We start from the raw sequence: 17,642 nt of genomic DNA, 5'->3' as shown, positions 1-17,642 counted from the left end.
TCCCTGGAAAGGCAGAATGGTGTTGCACACACACAGCTGCCCATTGGCCTGTCTACCTTTCTTTGTGTTTCACAAACAACCGAATTGTTCCTGCTATGGTTGTCACCAGAGGATGGCTTGATTTTAGGCAAAATGTTCTTGAGGTCAGCAAGAACCATTTCTGACACAGAGATAACGGCTCTGCCAGGATGTGGAAGTCTCACAGGACCTCACGGCAAGCTGGTCCCACTGGCTAGTGCTGGAACAAGTGTCCCTCAAGGGCCAAGTAGAAGAACAGTGTCCCTGTCATAGATGCACTCCTTCCCAGCTGCGATCGAGACATGATAGCGAGTGAATCCCAGCTGCGATCGAGACATGATAGCGAGTGAAAGCGGCCACAGAAGGCTTCATGGTCAACATTCCACGGACTCAAGTGTCCACAGGAGACAGATCCCCGGGAAAAGAGAACAGCAGTCAGGACAGCAGCAGGGAGAAAGGGGTGTCACCTTGAAGTGGCTTGAATCGGTGGCATTGTGTCAAGTACTACTCTGTGGCTTTTTTTTTTTTTTTTTTTTTTTTTTTTGCCTTGCTGCATTCAGGACAGCTAAGACAGGAAAGCATCTTGGTGCTCATCCACAGAGGAACAGATGAAGTATGGCATATACCGGAAGAGAACTCCAGGTACCATTTATGTAGGTTATCTGGTAACCAATTACAGATCTCAAGAGTATTCCTCAAAAGAGTGACACCATGTTAACAACTAAAGGATCGAGAACTGGCCTGGCCTCCAAGCTGGCAACAGGCTAGCATGACAGTCCCTTCTGATGTAACTAACCAGGCTTGAGAAAGGGGCTCTGGGTGGACTTGGTACCAGAAACGGGGACTAAGAGCAGTGTTGGGTTATGTAAGGTCTCCACTGCTCCTGAGGTCTGGTGGCTTCTGTGTGCTTTGGCTGCAGTGGTTCTGGCCCTGTCACTTAATGGGGACTTGGGAGCTGGAACCTTGGTCAGCAATTTGTAGGTTGCTGTCCCCATGGCTAGTGGAGAACTGTGTGAGGACATAGGGACCAGGAAGGACTCTGGGGAGTGACACATGAGGACCATAGTGCTCACTGGTTTTACATCCCTCCAGGGAGGTATCTCCCAGGTTCCTCTGACTCAGGATTTTTTTTAAAAATAAATATAGGGACTGGAGAGACAGCTCAGTGGTTAAGAACACTGGCTGCTCTTCCAGAGGACCTGGATTCAATTCCCAACACCCACATGGTAGTTTACAACTGTCTGTAACTCCAGTTCCAGGGGATCTGACACCCTCATACAGACAAAGATGCATGCGAACACCAGTGTACAGAGTTTTTTGTTTTTGTTTTTTAAATAAATGTTTATGTGCTGCTACATACCTGTGTGACTGTGTGTAGAGGCCAGAGGACCACATCAGGCTGCCCACCTCCTTTGAAGCAGAGCTTCTCTTTGGCCTGGAAATCAGCAGTTCAGCTAGGCTAGCTAGCCATGTGCCTTCAGGAGCCTGCAGCCTCTGCCTCCCCAGAACTGACTTTACAAATGCCACCACAACTAGCTCTCGGTGTAGGAGCTGAGGAAGGTCCTCATGCCTCAAGCTTGCATGGCTGAACTATCTGCCCAGCAGAGGCCACCTCAGGACACCCATCATAACACCCCACAGTATCTACACTGGAGACTGACAGCATGTGAGGGACATCCCACTGCTTATCGTGCCCCACAAGGCTGGGGAACTGTTGACACTTTCCCAGAGGGCCATCTCTAATGCTAGCTTCCCTGCTGAGGGACAAGCTGGAGTGACCTGTGGCAGCTACTGCTGTGACCTCACATGCAGTGTGAGCGGCTGTAGTAGGTGGACCTGACCCATTAATGGAACTCCTAGATGTGTCCCTCCACCCCTGCCCAGGGGACCCTTGGCAGCCACTTCTGTAAACCTGAGTCTCTGGATGCCAGCCCGTCCTCCTCCCCAGCAATTCCAGAGCAGGAAAATGCTATGTTTTGGGGTCTATTTATTACAGAAGCAGGGTTAGCCTGATACAATCATTACTATTCAGTTGTTGCACATTGATGCTATAATTGCACAGAATATTAATCCATAAGGGAACGTTCTTGAACTCCCAGGATTCCGGATGCTGAGAACATGCTGGGGGAGCAGGCAGTGAGGTAGTTGTGTCCACAGCAGGACTGTGAAGGGCTGGGCTCAGCGGTGGTTTTCCCATCCACCCACCTACACAAACAGTCTAGGTTTACACAGCAGGACCCTGTCCTAACACGCCCCGAACCCAGAAGCAGCCTGCCTGCAAGCAGCCTTGAAGGAGAGCGACCATCACTCCTTTCAAATCAAAAGACAAGCAAGAGATGCCATCCAGTGTAGCTGAGGTGTTTGGTGACTGGGTTTTGCCAACCATGTGGCCAGGGGATTATCTAGTGTCTGTCATAAGCCAGCACACCCATGATAGCCATCAGAACCCATTCATATTCCTTCCTTCTATCCAAACAAAGCCAGAGAAACAAAGATAGTGTGATAGTGTAGGCCACATCTGGATGACAATAGCCACAGATGCTTTTAAATTAAGTCTCTGGTCATCCAATTCCCTCCACTTCCAGTTGGGACTAGAGCAAACAGACTGTCTCTCTCCAGAGGAAAGGGACCCGCTGCTGGCCAGGTTCCACTTACTGTGGTAGGTAAGAAAGACAAACACTGAACAAGAGCAGAAGCCACTGGTGTGGCACACATAACTGAGTCCACAAAGGTGCTCTAAGCTCGTAAGGTGGCCATGGTAAACTGGAGTGACAGAGATGGACTAGCCTTGGACACCTCAAATCTGAGGCCACTGCTGGGTATGCCTGCAGACACTGAACCTGGGGTGGTATAGATGTGGGTGTGTGTGCTGGGCAAGTTCTAGGTCCTACTGAGAAAGACATGTACCCGTCTGGCCTCTCCATCCAGGGCTGCAGGTGTGGAAGGCCCCCCTGCTCTGGAAAAGCCCCCTGCCCACTGTTCACAGTAGACCATCCCTGAGTGCTGTGGCATGCAGCTACCATACAAACAGTGACAATAAATGTCACTGTCCTGATTTTCCCTCCTTGAATTTGCAGTTCTCAGTTCACAGACAAAAGGAGTCCTCTGAACTACCAGACACTCTGAGCTGTTCCTAGGGCCCAGAAAGTCCACACTCAGTGAGACACTCGTCAGACAGTAAAAGAAAAACTAGGGCCAGCTACCCCCCCTCCCCACTTTGTTCAGGAGAGAGACCCTGCTTTCTCTTCTCTCGCTACTGAATGAAAGTGGGCAGGCCACTAGTGTGGTTTCTCTCGGTAAGTTAGTTTATTAATTGTACAAAAGAAACCAAAAAAACAAAACAAAAAACCCCTTGGCATTCATTTGAATAGAAGTTGCTATAACCAAATATTTAGTATTTTAACATTGTGAAAGTTCTACTTTTTATAACAGGGCTTTTGAAAATGGAGAAAACTTTTGGAAAAATTTTTAAAAAGAAACTTATGATTTATTAGAGTACAGGATCCAAAACACATTTTTAGAAAAATATAAAGTGCCCAAATACCAACTTACACGGGTGACACAGGCTCCCTCAGCCAAACGAAGCCTTGGTGAAGAAACGCGTTTAAAAACAGTCTAGGTACATATTTACAGTCAGGTCAGGGAGGGAAACCATCTTTCTTAGCTTTGATGTTTCTCTACGAAAAAGGAAATCAAAGCAGAAAACCAACAATGAGAACGCCCAGCATGCTCCGTGGCTGCTTAGTAATGGGATGCAAGAGTGTGAATCTGTGTGGGTTTGATTTTCACCTTGAAATTAGTTGTAAAATCCTCCAGCCTCAGGCAGCTGCTCTGAGTAGTCCAGCTTGCAAATGTGAGGTCAAACCCGCCTCTGAGTCCTTACCGGTGATCCAGGGACGCTGGACAAGAGCCACATTGGCTGTAAGAGCCTCAGGCTTCCTGTCCTTCTAGAGACTGCCTAATGGTCTCCCCCTGTCCTCCTGGGGCTGGTGAAGGGCAGTCAAGGAGGGGTAGTCATCTAGAGTGCTGTGACAACACACATGCAGAAGGCAGGCAGGCGAGGCAGGCAGGCAGCCCCTCAAAGCCCCATTCACTAGAGCAATGGCATTTTAAACGCAGGGCACAAGTGCCATAGGCCCAATGGGTAATTACCTACAGCACAGCTTGCCTGAGAACCAGGTGGTCCCCTGCTAGGATCTGCTAAAAGGCCGTTCTTTCACACTCACTGAAAGCATCAGGCAGAAGCCAGGGTGACCCAAGGCTAGACCTCATCCTGGAGACAGTGTCCTGGAGCCTTCAGACTGGCAGCTTGAAGCCCAAAGCACACATGCGTCTTCCCATAAGCACTACACTCTCAACACGGAGGGCCTGGATGTGACTATAAGGGGTGACAGGGGTGTTAGGCTTCTAGTTCATTTTCCTGATCATTGGTCTTTGGGGACCAGGAGCTACAAGTTTTCAGAGTTAAGTTTCATCCGGTCTGCAGGCCTCACTAGGGAAACAGACCTATGATGGACTTACGATCCACTCACGACCCTGGAGCAGATTCCTAGATTAAATGAGTAGTCATATTACAGGAGCAGCTGATGAACGTGGAGACCCTCACTGGGAAAGGCCATTGCTGTGCATGTGCTCGGAGAACCAACGGATAAGACGGAAGCTCACGATGGGCAGAAATGTGCACAGAACCCAGCGGGGGGGGGGGGGAGGGAGACGCTGCTGTTCCTTCCCCCAGTTTAAAAGGGGGAAAAAGGAACACTTAAAATCTGTGTTTCGTGTATTAGCAAAAAAATTAATTCTAATCATTCTGAGTCCCATCTCCATGCCTTCATCTGAATACAACCAAACTCAAGGCAAAGGGGCAGGGTGCCCAAGTTCCAGAGAGAGCAGGAAATGTGGACCCGGCTGTCCAGCTGGAGAAACGCTGACACAACTTGAATGGAGACAGGGATGGTAAGGGGATCAAAGAACAGAGTGTGGATGGTGAGACCTCATGAAGACAGAATGTCACACACTGTCACCACGGGACAAGCAGACAAGCCATGCCACTGGACACGGTGCCTTTCAACTGATTCACTAGTGTAGCGGAGAGCAACGCTGTCTCTGTGGCCGGAGGAGCACACACCATCTAAACTGGGGAGGCAGCCAAGGCTGCTGGTGAAGTGGCTGTCCTGTGCTGACTCCAGGGGACCGGCACTCGTCCTTCAGGATTCCTGTTCCCCTAGAAGGCAGTAGCAGCAGCAGCAGCAGCAGCAGCAAAGGTGTGGCGTCTACTCTGCCGTGTCCTCCTTTGCACTATAAATGTTCTGCACCGTCTCATACACAAACTCCAGGTCCTCAGGGTACCGGATCTCCAGCTCTGCATTTGGGATGTAGTGTGTGCCCGTGAACTCTGAGAAGTAGCGCCCCACGTCTGGGTGCGAGATTTCCTGAGGCTCCACATTGTATTCCAGGTTCTCTGTTGGCAAAGAGGCACCGACACTGCTGTTAGCATTTCCCTTTATGCCGCAGCTCTCTGCAGAAACCCTTCCAGGCGTGCTTTTGAAACAGAGCCGAAGCTACCACCAGAGACGTTTTTGTATTACAGGGACTCAAGAGGAAAAGGCAGAGGTGGCTGCTGTTGGGAGGAGGGGTTGCACAGGTCCCCTTCCCTGTGACTTGCTCAGAAGGCTTCTTCCTATTCTCTGAGTGGGATATTAGGCCCAAGAATCCCTGCGGCACCTCCAGGGTACTCACTGCACCTGGTCTGGCTTAGCAAGCAGCTGGGGCATAGGTACATTCTGCCAGCAGCCAAGTGTCAGAAAACACCCTACCACTTAGTTGTGAGTCTCAAACCTGTCACACCTGTCCATAGAGAGGAGCCCCTGTCACACAGCCACCCTTCTCCACCGGAGCTCCTTCATTCATGGCTTGTACTTGCTGTGATCTGGTGGGTGCAGGGACACTCACATCCTGCTCAGCCCCTAGAAGTGCCTGGCTGCCTTCTCCCCGATCTTGACTTTGCCACAGGAGAAAGGGACAGATCACAGACGCCTATAGTGGGGGAACAGATCCTCTAGGTGTCTCACTGAAAAGACCAAGGCCCTCCCTTCTTCATGGTCCAGGCACAAAAGACAGTGGCCCAGAAAGCCCTACTGCTGTGAAAGTCCCTGAGAGAGGAGCTGGCCATGCAGAATACCAATGACTTGTTCCCAGGCCAGGGCACAGACACTTGCCACTGGGCAAGGCTTGCCACAAGCAGCACACAGGACATCCCTGGACACCCAGAGGGTCTCCTAGAGTGGACTGTCCCTGGCGTTCATCTCTGTGAGAGGTGAACAGTGTGGCCAACCACTCTGTACTCTGTGTTTCCCTTTAAAGGTCTGGGGAAACTGTGGATGTACTACTTTGGAGCTGCATCTTCAGAACAGATTAGGGATGTGTCCCCACGAGAAGTAAAAATGTTGGGAAGTCACCAGCACACTGAGACACCTAGGCAGACGTAGCGGCCTGACTGTGGACCAGGAGGGAGGGTGCTGGGTCAGGGAAAGTATTCCCTGAGAAAATACCAGGAGACCTGGCAATTCTAGACTGCAGGTCAGTTTTGAATCAGCCTCACAACACGGCCCTGTCCTGGCCCACAGGGAGAGACCTGCCTGAGGGGTCTGGGTAGGTCAGAACCAGAAGAATAGAGCTGAGAGGAACATGCATGTGCACCGAGGGGCTTGGCTGCCTACCTATCAGCAAGCATGGCCTGCCTACCCTGCCTACTTGCAATACAGTCTCTTCATGCTTTTCACTTTTGAAAGGCCATAACTGGGACAGATTGGCAAATATAAAAGTAAAATAAAACACCCCCATTGACAGTCTCACAATACCACTGTCTGTGCTGCCCAGCAACCAGAACCTGCCTGTGTAGCCCTAGCCATGTTTTCCAGGGGCTCAGACCATACCAGGCCAGCTGCTGAGGCTCCATGCCTCACAGAAAACACCAGAGAGAACAGAGTCTTGGACCTCCAAGAAAGGAAGAAGGATATGTGGCCAAGTCTGAGGGCATTTCTGGCAGTCAGAGTTGGAGCGGATCTGGCTGGCAGTGGGGGAGCTCAGGGGTACACACTGTTGAGCATCCACAGGGTACAGGCCCTGCCACAGGTAATTATCTGGTCCATGGCCCATCTGCTTGGGTGAGATGCCCTGCTCCACAAGCACTCCTGTACTTGTGCAGCCTTGTCCATAGCAACTCTCTCTCTAGGTGTTGAACAGTGGCCCATGCAGAGAATTCTTGGCATCTGCATGCCTGGAGGAAGGGTAAACAACTTTGCGGGATAACATAGTCAGGTAGCTACTACAGGCTTCTGAATATGGCTTCTAGCAAGAGGTTGCTCTGGGAAGCCCAGGCAAAAACAGTCGGTAGAACCTGGGAGCTAGCAGCATAAATTCTGGGCTACCTAGGGCCATTTCCAGCTGGACTTGTACCCTGGCCTGCTGGCCCTCAGGCATGCTGTGAAGCAAAAGAGGAGATCATAAAAGAGCCCGTTCTGTGGTTCTGGGGACTGAGGCCAGGGTACACCACACCCAAGCTGCACCCCCAGCCAGATTTTATGTCTCCTTGGAGGTTAAGCTGCTCAGGCTAGCTTCAAACTAATGCTCCTTCTGCCTACCAAATGCAGGGACAACAGCTGTGCACCCTCAGGCACAGAGACTTCTTGCAGGAAAGAAGAGAGTGAAGAAGTAGGTGCCTGTGCATCTGGAGGGAACAGGCCACCTGATACCTCTCTAAGAATCACAAATACTGGCAGTTCTCAGAGAGAAATGTTTGCTTATTTAATCTAAAATCTGTAACATCTTTAACCCCATGGATATACACTTGGAAACCCCACCTTGAGTCCTCTATGGCACATGGCGCAGTGCCTCCCTCTTTGGGGACAGCACTGAAGTGTGTCCTTTTACCCTTGGTATGTCCTGCATACCCTGAAGTTTGGTACTCATCCTGCTATCTAGCTGTCCTCTCATCTCTCCATGCACACCACAGACCACGTCTACTTTACCAAATAGAATCTAAACAAGAGAAGGCCAACGACCCCTGTATGACCAACAGTCACTTTATACCCCACCACTGGGACCCTCGCCCAGTACCTCATGTGCCAGCAGGAGCAGACTGTGTGGGGCTGGGGTGAAGGAGCAGTGTGGGGGTGTGACACAAGTTACGGAAGGAGAGCTGTCATCAGGCTAGGGCTCCATATCCAAAGTCACCAAGAGCTACCTGATAACAGAAAAAACATCCAACCTTCTGAGAGGAGCTTTCCCCCCAGCACGCACCTCCCACAGCACCTTAGCAGTAGCCATGAAGTGAGGGACAGAAGCCAACCAAGTTCAGCAGCGTGCTCCCCTAGTGGAGCAGGGAGCCACACACAAGACTCAGGAATTCTACACTGTAAGGATGCCTGCCACACAAGCGGGTGCTTTAGCGGTCACTCTTCAGAGGCCTGATTACTACATGGCAGCACTAATGGCCTCTACCCAGGGAACTAGAATCACTGAAAATTACATCAAAAGAAGTAAAACAAGCCGGGCGTTGGTGGCACACGCCTTTAATCCCAGCACTAGGAGGCAGAGGCAGGCGGACCTCTGTGAGCTCGAGGCCAGACTGGTCTACAGAGCTAGTTCCAGGACAACCTCCAAAGCAATACAGAGAAACCCTGTCTCGAAAAACCAAAAAAAAAAAAAAAAAAAAAAAAGTAAAACAAATAATACAAATAAAAACCCAGAAATGTTTGTAGGGAAACCTAAAGTAATAGTTTTAAGATGAAGTTTGTTGGCCGCTGACAGCCTGGTGGGTAAGAGCACCTGCTCCAGAGGATCTGAGTCTGGTTCCAGCACCCACATGGGGTGGCTAACAACCCACCCCTCCAACTCCAGAGGACCCAATGCCTCTGTCTCCGCAGGTACTGCCCTCACACTGCACACACCCACACAGACACATAATTTAAAATGTAGCTTTCAGACCTTCCAGATGATGGCTCAGTGGTAAAAGTATGTGTTGTGCAAACCCAAGGGACCCAAGATCAATCCCCAGAATCCACATAAAGGTGGGAGAGAACCAACTCCATAACGTTGTCTCTGACCTCCAACATGTGCCTTGGAACATGTATATCCCCCTGCTCATGGCACACACATACAATATTTTTTTTTCTAAAAACAATTACAAATCTAGTTTGTCAAGGCATATATCCTATGGCTAACTATGGGCTGTGAGCATCAAACTGTCCCCAGTGACCAGAACGCACTGGGGTATGGAATCAAGACTCTGGCAGGGAGGGAGAAGGAGGGAGGAAGGCTGGAGGGTAAAGGGAGGAAGGGACAGCAGGGAAAAGCACCTCCAAGTCACAGAACAGGGAGCAGGTAGCAGACACTCCCCAAGATGCAATGCTCCTGTGTCAGTACTGGGGCAAAGTGCAGAGTTACAGGTCTCTGGGAAGCAAAATTCACAGGACACAGGACAACCCCATGGACTTTCTGCTAACTGTAGAAGCTAAGTTACCTGTGGTTGAACTCAGCATCACCAGGGGTGGGAAAAGATCCTCTGGGTGGGGTGACATGGGAAACACAGTGCCCACAAGCAGCCTGGTGCGGCAGTGACACTCAAGTAGTCAGGCCTCAGATGTCACTGTTTGTCCACAGATAGAGTAGTTAAAGAGACAGTGAGCTGAGCCAGCTCAGACACCCAAGGCAACAAAGGTCTGGAAGCATCAAAAAATTCCAAGTTCTGAAGCAGGAGAACAGGATGGACAGTGAGAAGTCATTCTCAAGCGGCAGGCTTTGCAAAGGGAGTAAACCACAGCAGAACTATTTGGCTGGGGCTGGGAAAGCTGTAAAGGGCCACCTAGTGATGACAACTGGGCAAAGAGAATGCTGATCAAACAAGAGCTTTTAGCCATGTGGTTTGGTGTGCAGCCACAGCCCTGGTGCACCATAAGGCAGGATCCTGTAATGCTCTTTCAAACACTAGCAAAAAGGCCTTCATCTCTATTCACTGATGAACAGAACTAGATGAGAAGCCACTGTCGGTGAATGGGGCACCACGTGGAGCGCGTCTGCAGGTTCAGGCAGGGTGGAGCACCCATTCAGGGGGAAGAACGTGTAGGAGACACCCAAAGATCACAGAGCACAGTCCAGGCTGGAAGTCCAGCACACAAATAAAGGGTTCACAAGGTCACTAGAAACAGGAGCTGGCCCAGGGAGGTGTGCGAATATGTGTGGCTGTGAAGGAGTTCCTTACCACCCTTGTACCCCACAGCCATCACACGCACCCTCAGGAGAAGCCATGGTTCTGTAGCCAGCAGAAGGGCCTTTCAAGGGAAACCAGCCAAAGCTAACATTCATAGCCGCTCCTATGCCACTGGGCTGCAGACTTGTCTTTTCTTACACTGTGACTGCAAACTGCTACCCCACGTGTTTGTACACACGCAGTGAGGTGTGCTTAAGCGTCAGCAGGGACCATTCAGAACAACTAAAGCTGAGTGCTCACTCTACAGATCTCATCAAGAAAACACTACACGAACCATTTCTACAAACCTCAGTATCTGATTTGAACATGTTTACACCCACTCTGTATAGGGTGGACAACTGCACAGCCAAGAGTCAAGACTGATGACAAAAAGCCTTCCTCACCTATCATGCAGCAAAGCCCCAGGCCGTTTTTAAATCACGGTGACTTTCAGAAATGGAGAGCTTTGATTTTTCATTGGAGTCAGCTTCAAAACCTGAAGACTGACCTGTGAGAGCCTCCAGAACACTCGGGGAGCATGTGGCCCCTTTACCTTACCCAGGTACCCATGGAGGTGAGGCGCCTGCAGACATACTGCACGGATCCTCCTGGCTTCCGATGGGTCACAATCACTCATGTGGGGACTGTTGCTGTTTTCTCAAATCTTGACACTCCAGACCTCAGTATTTTTACCACTGTATGGGTAGAACAAGTCTGATGGTTCAGGCCATTGCCCATCACAGGCTCCTGGCTTCAGGTACTCATGGGCAAGGTAAAGTGGAAGTGGCCTGCACAAGCTCCAGGCTCTGCATGTATGAAATGCCGGAGTCCCAAACCGACTTAGCACTGTTCATCGAATCGCTCCCTCTTATTAATAAACCAGTGTGCTCCTTGCTGGTCAGGTGTATGAAATTCAAAAGGGACAAAGACAAAGGCTCACACTGCAGTCTTTGCTCTGACTCTTAAGCTCCATATGTTCCCAGCTCAGGCCCTCCCTGCGCTGGTCGTCAGGTGGCCATGGCCACAAACGCCTAGGTCACCAAGCACACAGATTGTGCAGGGGACTGCAGTTTCCACCTGTGGCCACATGAGGGCGACTTAAGCCAGCACTGTTAGAAGCCAGGTCTGGGAGACAGGGAAGTCAGGAGTCTGGCTGGTGAGGACAGGGAGCAGTGCTAGAACAAGGACCCCATGTTGGCATGCCTGTGTGTGACTAACTATGGCCAGTTGCTACCCCTGAACACACTGTGAGCTCTGCCTACTGCGTGGTCAGCCAGGGGCAGGTGCAGATACAGCAAACATTTTACCTTGTGCTGCATATCTGCAGGATCCATCCTCCACCAGCACGTTGTAGAAGGGCTGATGGTGGCCATGAGGCAGACTGTGCACGTTCATGTTGCGGATCCACTCATGGCCCATCATGCAGGTGGGGTCCCAGCCATAGATCACACAGTTGTAGCCATACCTGTGGAGCACAGGAAGATAGCAAGTGAGCTCCTGGGGAGCCTCAGCGCTGTGGAGGAGTCAGGAGAGCCCGGCTGGGGTTCTTCCATGACCTTTGTTCATTACCTACTGCTCTTAACCCAAGGACACCCTATCCCTCTTTACAAACCCCACTCTCACCATCAACAAAGCACTCTATCTGGTAAATAATCTTTGTTTTTTTCTAGGCAGGTTCTCACTACATAGCCCTGGCTGTCCTGGAATTATGTAGACCAGGCTGGCTTCAACTAAGAGATCTGCCTGCCTCTGCCTCCTGAGTGCTGTGATTAAAGGCGTGCGCCACTACTGCCCAGCTTTAAGAGAAACTAAGAGCAAGAGACTACCTTTGGTAAGAAGAGGGTAAATAAGAGTGGGCAGGGGAGCCCTCCCTCCCTCCCTCCCCATTAGAGAGGCCAACTGAATGGCTAGGGTGAATGTGTGCGACATTAGCTTTGTTAGCCTAGAACTGGGAGGAGGTAATGGTTGTGGTGTTCACTGCTAACTAAAGTCAGAACACTAGGAGCACAAGCTGCCTCATGTGCCCTTCTCTTCACTCTTACATGTTTGGAAATTTCCCTAAGAGAGTTAAGAAAGCATCCACTAAGTGAATGAAAATCATAGCCCCTAACAAGGAAGGGGTTTGCTGGTTACCCTCTCAGAGAAAATGGAGGGATAGGGAGTAGCCACATGTCAGCAAAGAAGACTGTGTGGCCAGCTAGAACCCCCTTTGCCAGTGAGGGAAAACCATCACCAAGTGTCATCTGCTACTGGGTACACGAGCACACCAAGGGCATGCCGCGGGGACAGTAATCACAGTTCGTAGGTTGCTTGTGGGACATGAACCTGCACTAGCACTCTGGAGTTAAATTTTGCCTGGTGAACAGACATGGGCAGATTTATAGCTCAGGAAAGCCCTGCTAACCCAGATTAGAGATGGCAGGGGATGGAGAAGGGACAGCAGAAGGAGGAGGAGTTGGGGTTGCAGGGACAGAGAAGGAACAACAGGAGAAGGAGCTTGGACCACAGCTCAGTGCTTCTAGCTTGATGAATCCCTAGGCTCAACCCCCAGAGTCCCATACAAACTAGGAGCAGGCAGAGTCCATGAAAGACATTACATCTCACAGTTTGAAGCTGGGTGCAGGCAGGGGCCGTGCTGTCTGGCCTGTGGGGATGCTCAGTGAGGTACCAGGGTATGCCTCTGGGATCCTCTTCCCTCTTCGGCATGGCTGTGGCCCCGGCAGCCTGTGGGCAGCCACAGAGGCCAGGAGTAGGCACTCACCTCTTGTGCTTCATAACGAGCCCGATGGAGTAGCAGACATCTCTGTGCTTCTCCTCAGAGCGCAGCTTCACCTCCACGCCTACCTCCTCCTTCTTGCGCTCAATGTGTTCTAGTGTGTGCTGCACTAGGTAGCCCACCGCCCCATGCTGCCCAGGGTCGAGGGTCTGGATGTGCTGGAGGATGTCAAGCACCTTCAAGACAAGACAGAAAGACTAGGAGATAATATTTTCGCCAGGCCTTTTCTTTTCCGAAGCGTGGGATCGACACCTACCCATGTAGCCTGACAAAGACCAGTGATGGCATGCCACTTGTGGACTAGGAGTTGTAATGGGTCAAACATTTCTTGGTTAGCACCAAATACCCAAGGCTTGATTTAACAAAAAATCCACTAGGAGCCAGTCTTTGTTCATGCCCCATTTCCAGGAGGGGACTCCTTAAGTGGGGATGATCATGGCATTTGTCCTTTGTAGCTGAGAGCATACCATTTAACAGTGAGCCTTGGTGGACTCTGCCGGAAACTGCCGGACTCTGGCTGTCATTGTGTCCTTGCCAATGAGCCACCTGCACCTCTGCCACTGTGCACACAGCCAGACATGGACTCTTCAGGGCACAAAGGTGGCCCACACTCAAGACTATAAGACAGGAAGTTTTGGTTCCTTACAAAGCTGTGTGAGGTTGAGGGTAAGGGGACATGTGACTTGGACCTTGTGTGTTTACGAAGGACAATGCTGACAGTGGGCATCATGTTCCCAGCCTAAACTGTAGGCCTTATTTAGTGACTTATATCTATAATTCCAGCACTGGGAAGTAGGATCCCGAGTTCAAGGCCAGTATAAGCTACATACTATAACACCGCCTCAAAAACAAAAACTATCCATCCAAATAAAAAACAAAACCAAACCAAACCTGGAGGCTCAGGAAGAGCAGGAGCCCTCTTGCTCAGGGTTACTCCCTTCCACTGCTCCTCCTCTGGACACACAGCAGCACAGGGGCTGTGTCCTGGCTCCCACAGAAGACAGACCCACGTCTGAGAGTCCACCGATGGGCAGCTCCCAGCCCACAAATCCACTGCCCTGTGTGCACAAGTCCTGCCTGTCCACTAAGTCTCAGTCTGAGCTCTCACTTATTTGTCTGTTAAGACTGCCTGCAGGCTGCAGGTGGGTGGGGCAGGAGCCCCTGACAAAGGTTACAGAATGCTACTTGCCATGGGTGGTCCCAGGCCAATTCTACACAGCCTGCCATGGCACTTTCTTCCAGCCCAAATAGTCTATGCCTTAAACAACCCCTTCCAAAGTAGAATGCTGGTCCCATGTCTGTAAGTTCTGGGAGTCTCCTTCACTTATGTCCAAGGGAACTATAGTCACCCAACCACTTCTGAACAGGAACTTCTCTGGGCACCTGCTACATGCCAAGACCAGTGCTGTAAGCACAGAAGATGGCTAGTGGGGAGCACACTGTATACACCCTGTCCCAGGAGAACTTGGCCCTGTGTGAAAGAAGGTTGGGGTGGCAATGGAGCTGAGGGGTCAGCAGAGGGGAATGCAGCATGAGCATGGTGGACATAGCAGGGGTGCATTAGAGCATGTGGAAATGGGGATGACGATGACATGACACTATGACACAACACAGATGTGGGGCAGGAAGGCCAGGCAGGTGGGACAGAACCATGGAGATATGTGAGCCAAACTAGGGTAAGAAAAGCATCCCCAGGGAGCCATTCAGGGACCAGTCTATCCTGTTAAGACCCTGACTGCCATGTATATGACAAGAAGGCCAAGCAGGGAGGTCAGTGGTTCATGTCTTCCCCTCCCCTGTCCAGGTGTAAAAGAGGCATTGAAGGAAGACCCTGGAACAGTACATAGTGTAGAGGAAGCCTAGAGAGCATCCATGTGTGAAGCCTCACAGGGAGACCTAAGACAAGGGACCAGAAAGAGCCTGGGAACCAGAAGCCATGAGGTAGGCAGAACATCAAAGAATCGGGAGAAAGGGCAAGGCCATTTCTTGGCCTTGCAACAGCAACAGAAGGGCTACTGGTCAGAACAGTGTCTGGGGGAGACCGGGAGTGGGAGCTCATGTCTTAGGGAGTGTACAGAACAGGGTCTGGGGGAGGCCAGGAGTGAGAGCTCATGTCTTAGGGAGTGTACAGAACAGGGTCTGGGGGAGGCCGGGAGTGAGAGCTCATGTCTTAGGGAGTGTACAGGAGCAAAGGCAGGTGGTGGGCAGTCAGCACACAGTGGACAAGTGTGAGGTCAGCATGCAGGGAGCAGATGGGGTGGTGGCCACAGGCAAGCCCAATGGGGCTGATAAGGACAACTAGAGCTGTCACTCCAGGGGAGGAGGAGGGGTATGTCCTGCACTGCAGAGAAAGCACAGGTCACAGTTCACAGTGGCTCTGGCAACACTAAGTGTAGCTGGCTGCTCCTTGGGATGACACCTGTGGTGGGCTCAATGGACTGCAGAGGTAACTTCTTCACTTTCAGCACTTGAAAACTGGCAAGAACAAAACAGCGCCACAGGATAGCTGAGGAGCAGAGGGAGGCTTTCAGCCTGGCTCTACTCTCCCACCCACAGTGACCTAGAGGACTGGGCTCCCAGCTCTTCCCAACTTCGCAAACAGAAAGGGCAAAGAGAGGCAACCTGTAGGTTCTTGCTTGGGGACAGATAGATGATTTGTAACAAACACGGTCCATGCCCCACAGGCTGCTATCCCCTCCTCTCACTTCACGCATACCCTCCCAGGCCTCTAGCAGGCTACCTTCGTCAGGTGGCCCACACTTTGAGCTCCTTCACTGGAGAACAGTCATGTCTAATGACATGGGCCCCTAAGCACCTCTCTCATGGGCTTGGGGTATTGATTCCCTAAGTTGGTCACCAGGAACTGAGGGGCGGGGTCCTAGCTCAGAACAAAAGAGCAGATGTGCCACCAGGCAGCATGTGCAGAAGAAAAAGGGAACTGGTTTGAGTGACGCTGGGAAGGTGGCAGGATGCTGCTCCCCAGTGGGACTGTGGGAATCAGCTGGGGACTATGAGGGCAGCACTGAGATTTCCATCACAAAGGCCCAGTAACAGGCCCATTCCTGTGACTGGGACAGCTCGGCAGCGGGCAAAGGGACCTTTGCTCTCTCTGTCCTGAAATCCCTCAACAAACAGAACTGGCTGAACAAATTCAAAAGACTAAACCCTGGGCTGTTGAGTGGGCGACAGTTCCCAGGGCACACTCTTGCAGAACACTTGTTTATCTGGCTATGGAAGACAACTTTTTCTAAGGAATCAGGACTGTCCATGTTTGTGTCCCACTATACATCTTTAAAGCCATGAACTGGTGACCCAGTATAGCCACTTAATGAGAGAATTTACTTTCTTTTTAAAAATAAACTTAAAAGATTTTATTTTTAGAGGCTGGCGAGATGGATCAGCAGTTAAGATCACTGACTGTTCTTCCGGAGGACCTGATTCAATTCTCAGCACCCACATGGCAGCTCACAACCATCTATAACTCCGGTTCCAGGGGATCTGACACTTTCATACCAATGCACAGGAAATAAATTTCAATGCATTTAAAAAGATTTAATTTTAATTACATGGATGTACTCTGTGGGGGTGGGGTGCATGAGGACAGAAGAGGGCACTGATCTGGAGCTGGAGTCACAGGCAGTTGAGAGCCACCATGTGCACACCAGGAAGCTCAACGTCAAGTCTCCTACAAGAGCAGTACGTACTCTTTAACAGTCGAGCCATCTCTCCAGCCCCCAGCGCATTTACTTTCTGTAGAAAGACTCTGCCCATCTCTAAACTCTGGGAAGCAACCCAGCTGAGGTTCAGAATCAGATACCCTTTGCAGGTAGGTATTCTACACAAACAAAATGGACTGATGGCCTCTTTCCAGACCAAGGACAGGATGGGAATAGGCTACGACTCCTGCATGTACACCCAGATTCACACCAAAGCGCACACAGTGTGCCCAAAGTCAGCTCTGTGCTCCAAAGGTGGCCTCCTCATAGCACCCATAGCACTGCCAGATGTGGGGATTACAGCATGAGCAAACCCAGAACCAGACAGTAAGAAGCCTTACGGGTCTTCCCATGCTCAACAGCTGCAGCAAAGCCAGCACCAAGCACTATCTGGCCTTTCCTTGAACAGTCAGGTGACTCTGGGAAGGCACAACTGGGCAAGAAGCAGGACAGGGGCTTTGTGTCCAGTGCTCAGGGGTCATTCCCCGTGACAAAAGCAATGCTTCTTAGAAGACAAAAAGAAAAATTCATTAGTGGGTCAGGACTGGGGATGGAGCAAATCTGAACTTACTCCCTGTGGATAACCTTCAACAGCCTTGGTCCAGCTATAGCTGTCCTCTCTAAGGCAAGGGCCGAGCATCAAAGTAAGATAATTACCTTCTCTGGCCAGATGCCCAGGTGGAAGTAGAGTCTGGCTTGGAGGAGCAGGAGCTGCACCTGATCCGGGTACATTGCCAGGTACAGGTCCAAGGAGTCTCTGAGCAGCTGGTAGGACTGGTCAATGCCTTCCCTGGGGAAGAAGAGATCAGCCTCAGTGCGGATTTCCCAGTGGAAGTCTAAAACAATTGACACTGACTCCCAAGACTTTCTGACTCCCAGACTCCTG

At 50.9% G+C, this 17,642-nt stretch overlaps 1 protein-coding gene across 3 annotated transcripts in view; it reads right to left on the bottom strand.

The window, feature by feature from the left end:
- Nucleotides 1–1,988: 1,988 nt before the first annotated feature.
- The window catches only part of Fbxo21 (F-box protein 21), a 35,079-nt gene continuing 19,425 nt past the window's right edge, over nt 1,989–17,642 (bottom strand). For 2 of the 3 annotated variants that reach the window (XM_005078990.4, XM_040731120.1), the window contains exons 9-12: nt 17,414–17,546; nt 13,026–13,237; nt 11,572–11,729; nt 1,989–5,476 (exon numbers count right to left, since the gene is read on the bottom strand). In XM_005078990.4, the coding sequence (XP_005079047.1) occupies nt 5,289–5,476; nt 11,572–11,729; nt 13,026–13,237; nt 17,414–17,546 (691 nt within the window). In that variant the 3' untranslated portion in view covers nt 1,989–5,288. The remainder of the gene's footprint in view (nt 5,477–11,571; nt 11,730–13,025; nt 13,238–17,413; nt 17,547–17,642) is intronic. The other variant, XM_005078991.4, reaches the window with a different exon arrangement.

This window comes from Mesocricetus auratus, unplaced genomic scaffold, assembly GCF_017639785.1.
Source record: "Mesocricetus auratus isolate SY011 unplaced genomic scaffold, BCM_Maur_2.0 Super-Scaffold_100025, whole genome shotgun sequence".
Lineage (NCBI taxonomy): Eukaryota > Metazoa > Chordata > Mammalia > Rodentia > Cricetidae > Mesocricetus > Mesocricetus auratus.
The sequence above is the reverse complement of the archived record's forward strand: the minus strand, read 5'-3'. Positions and strand labels throughout refer to the sequence as shown.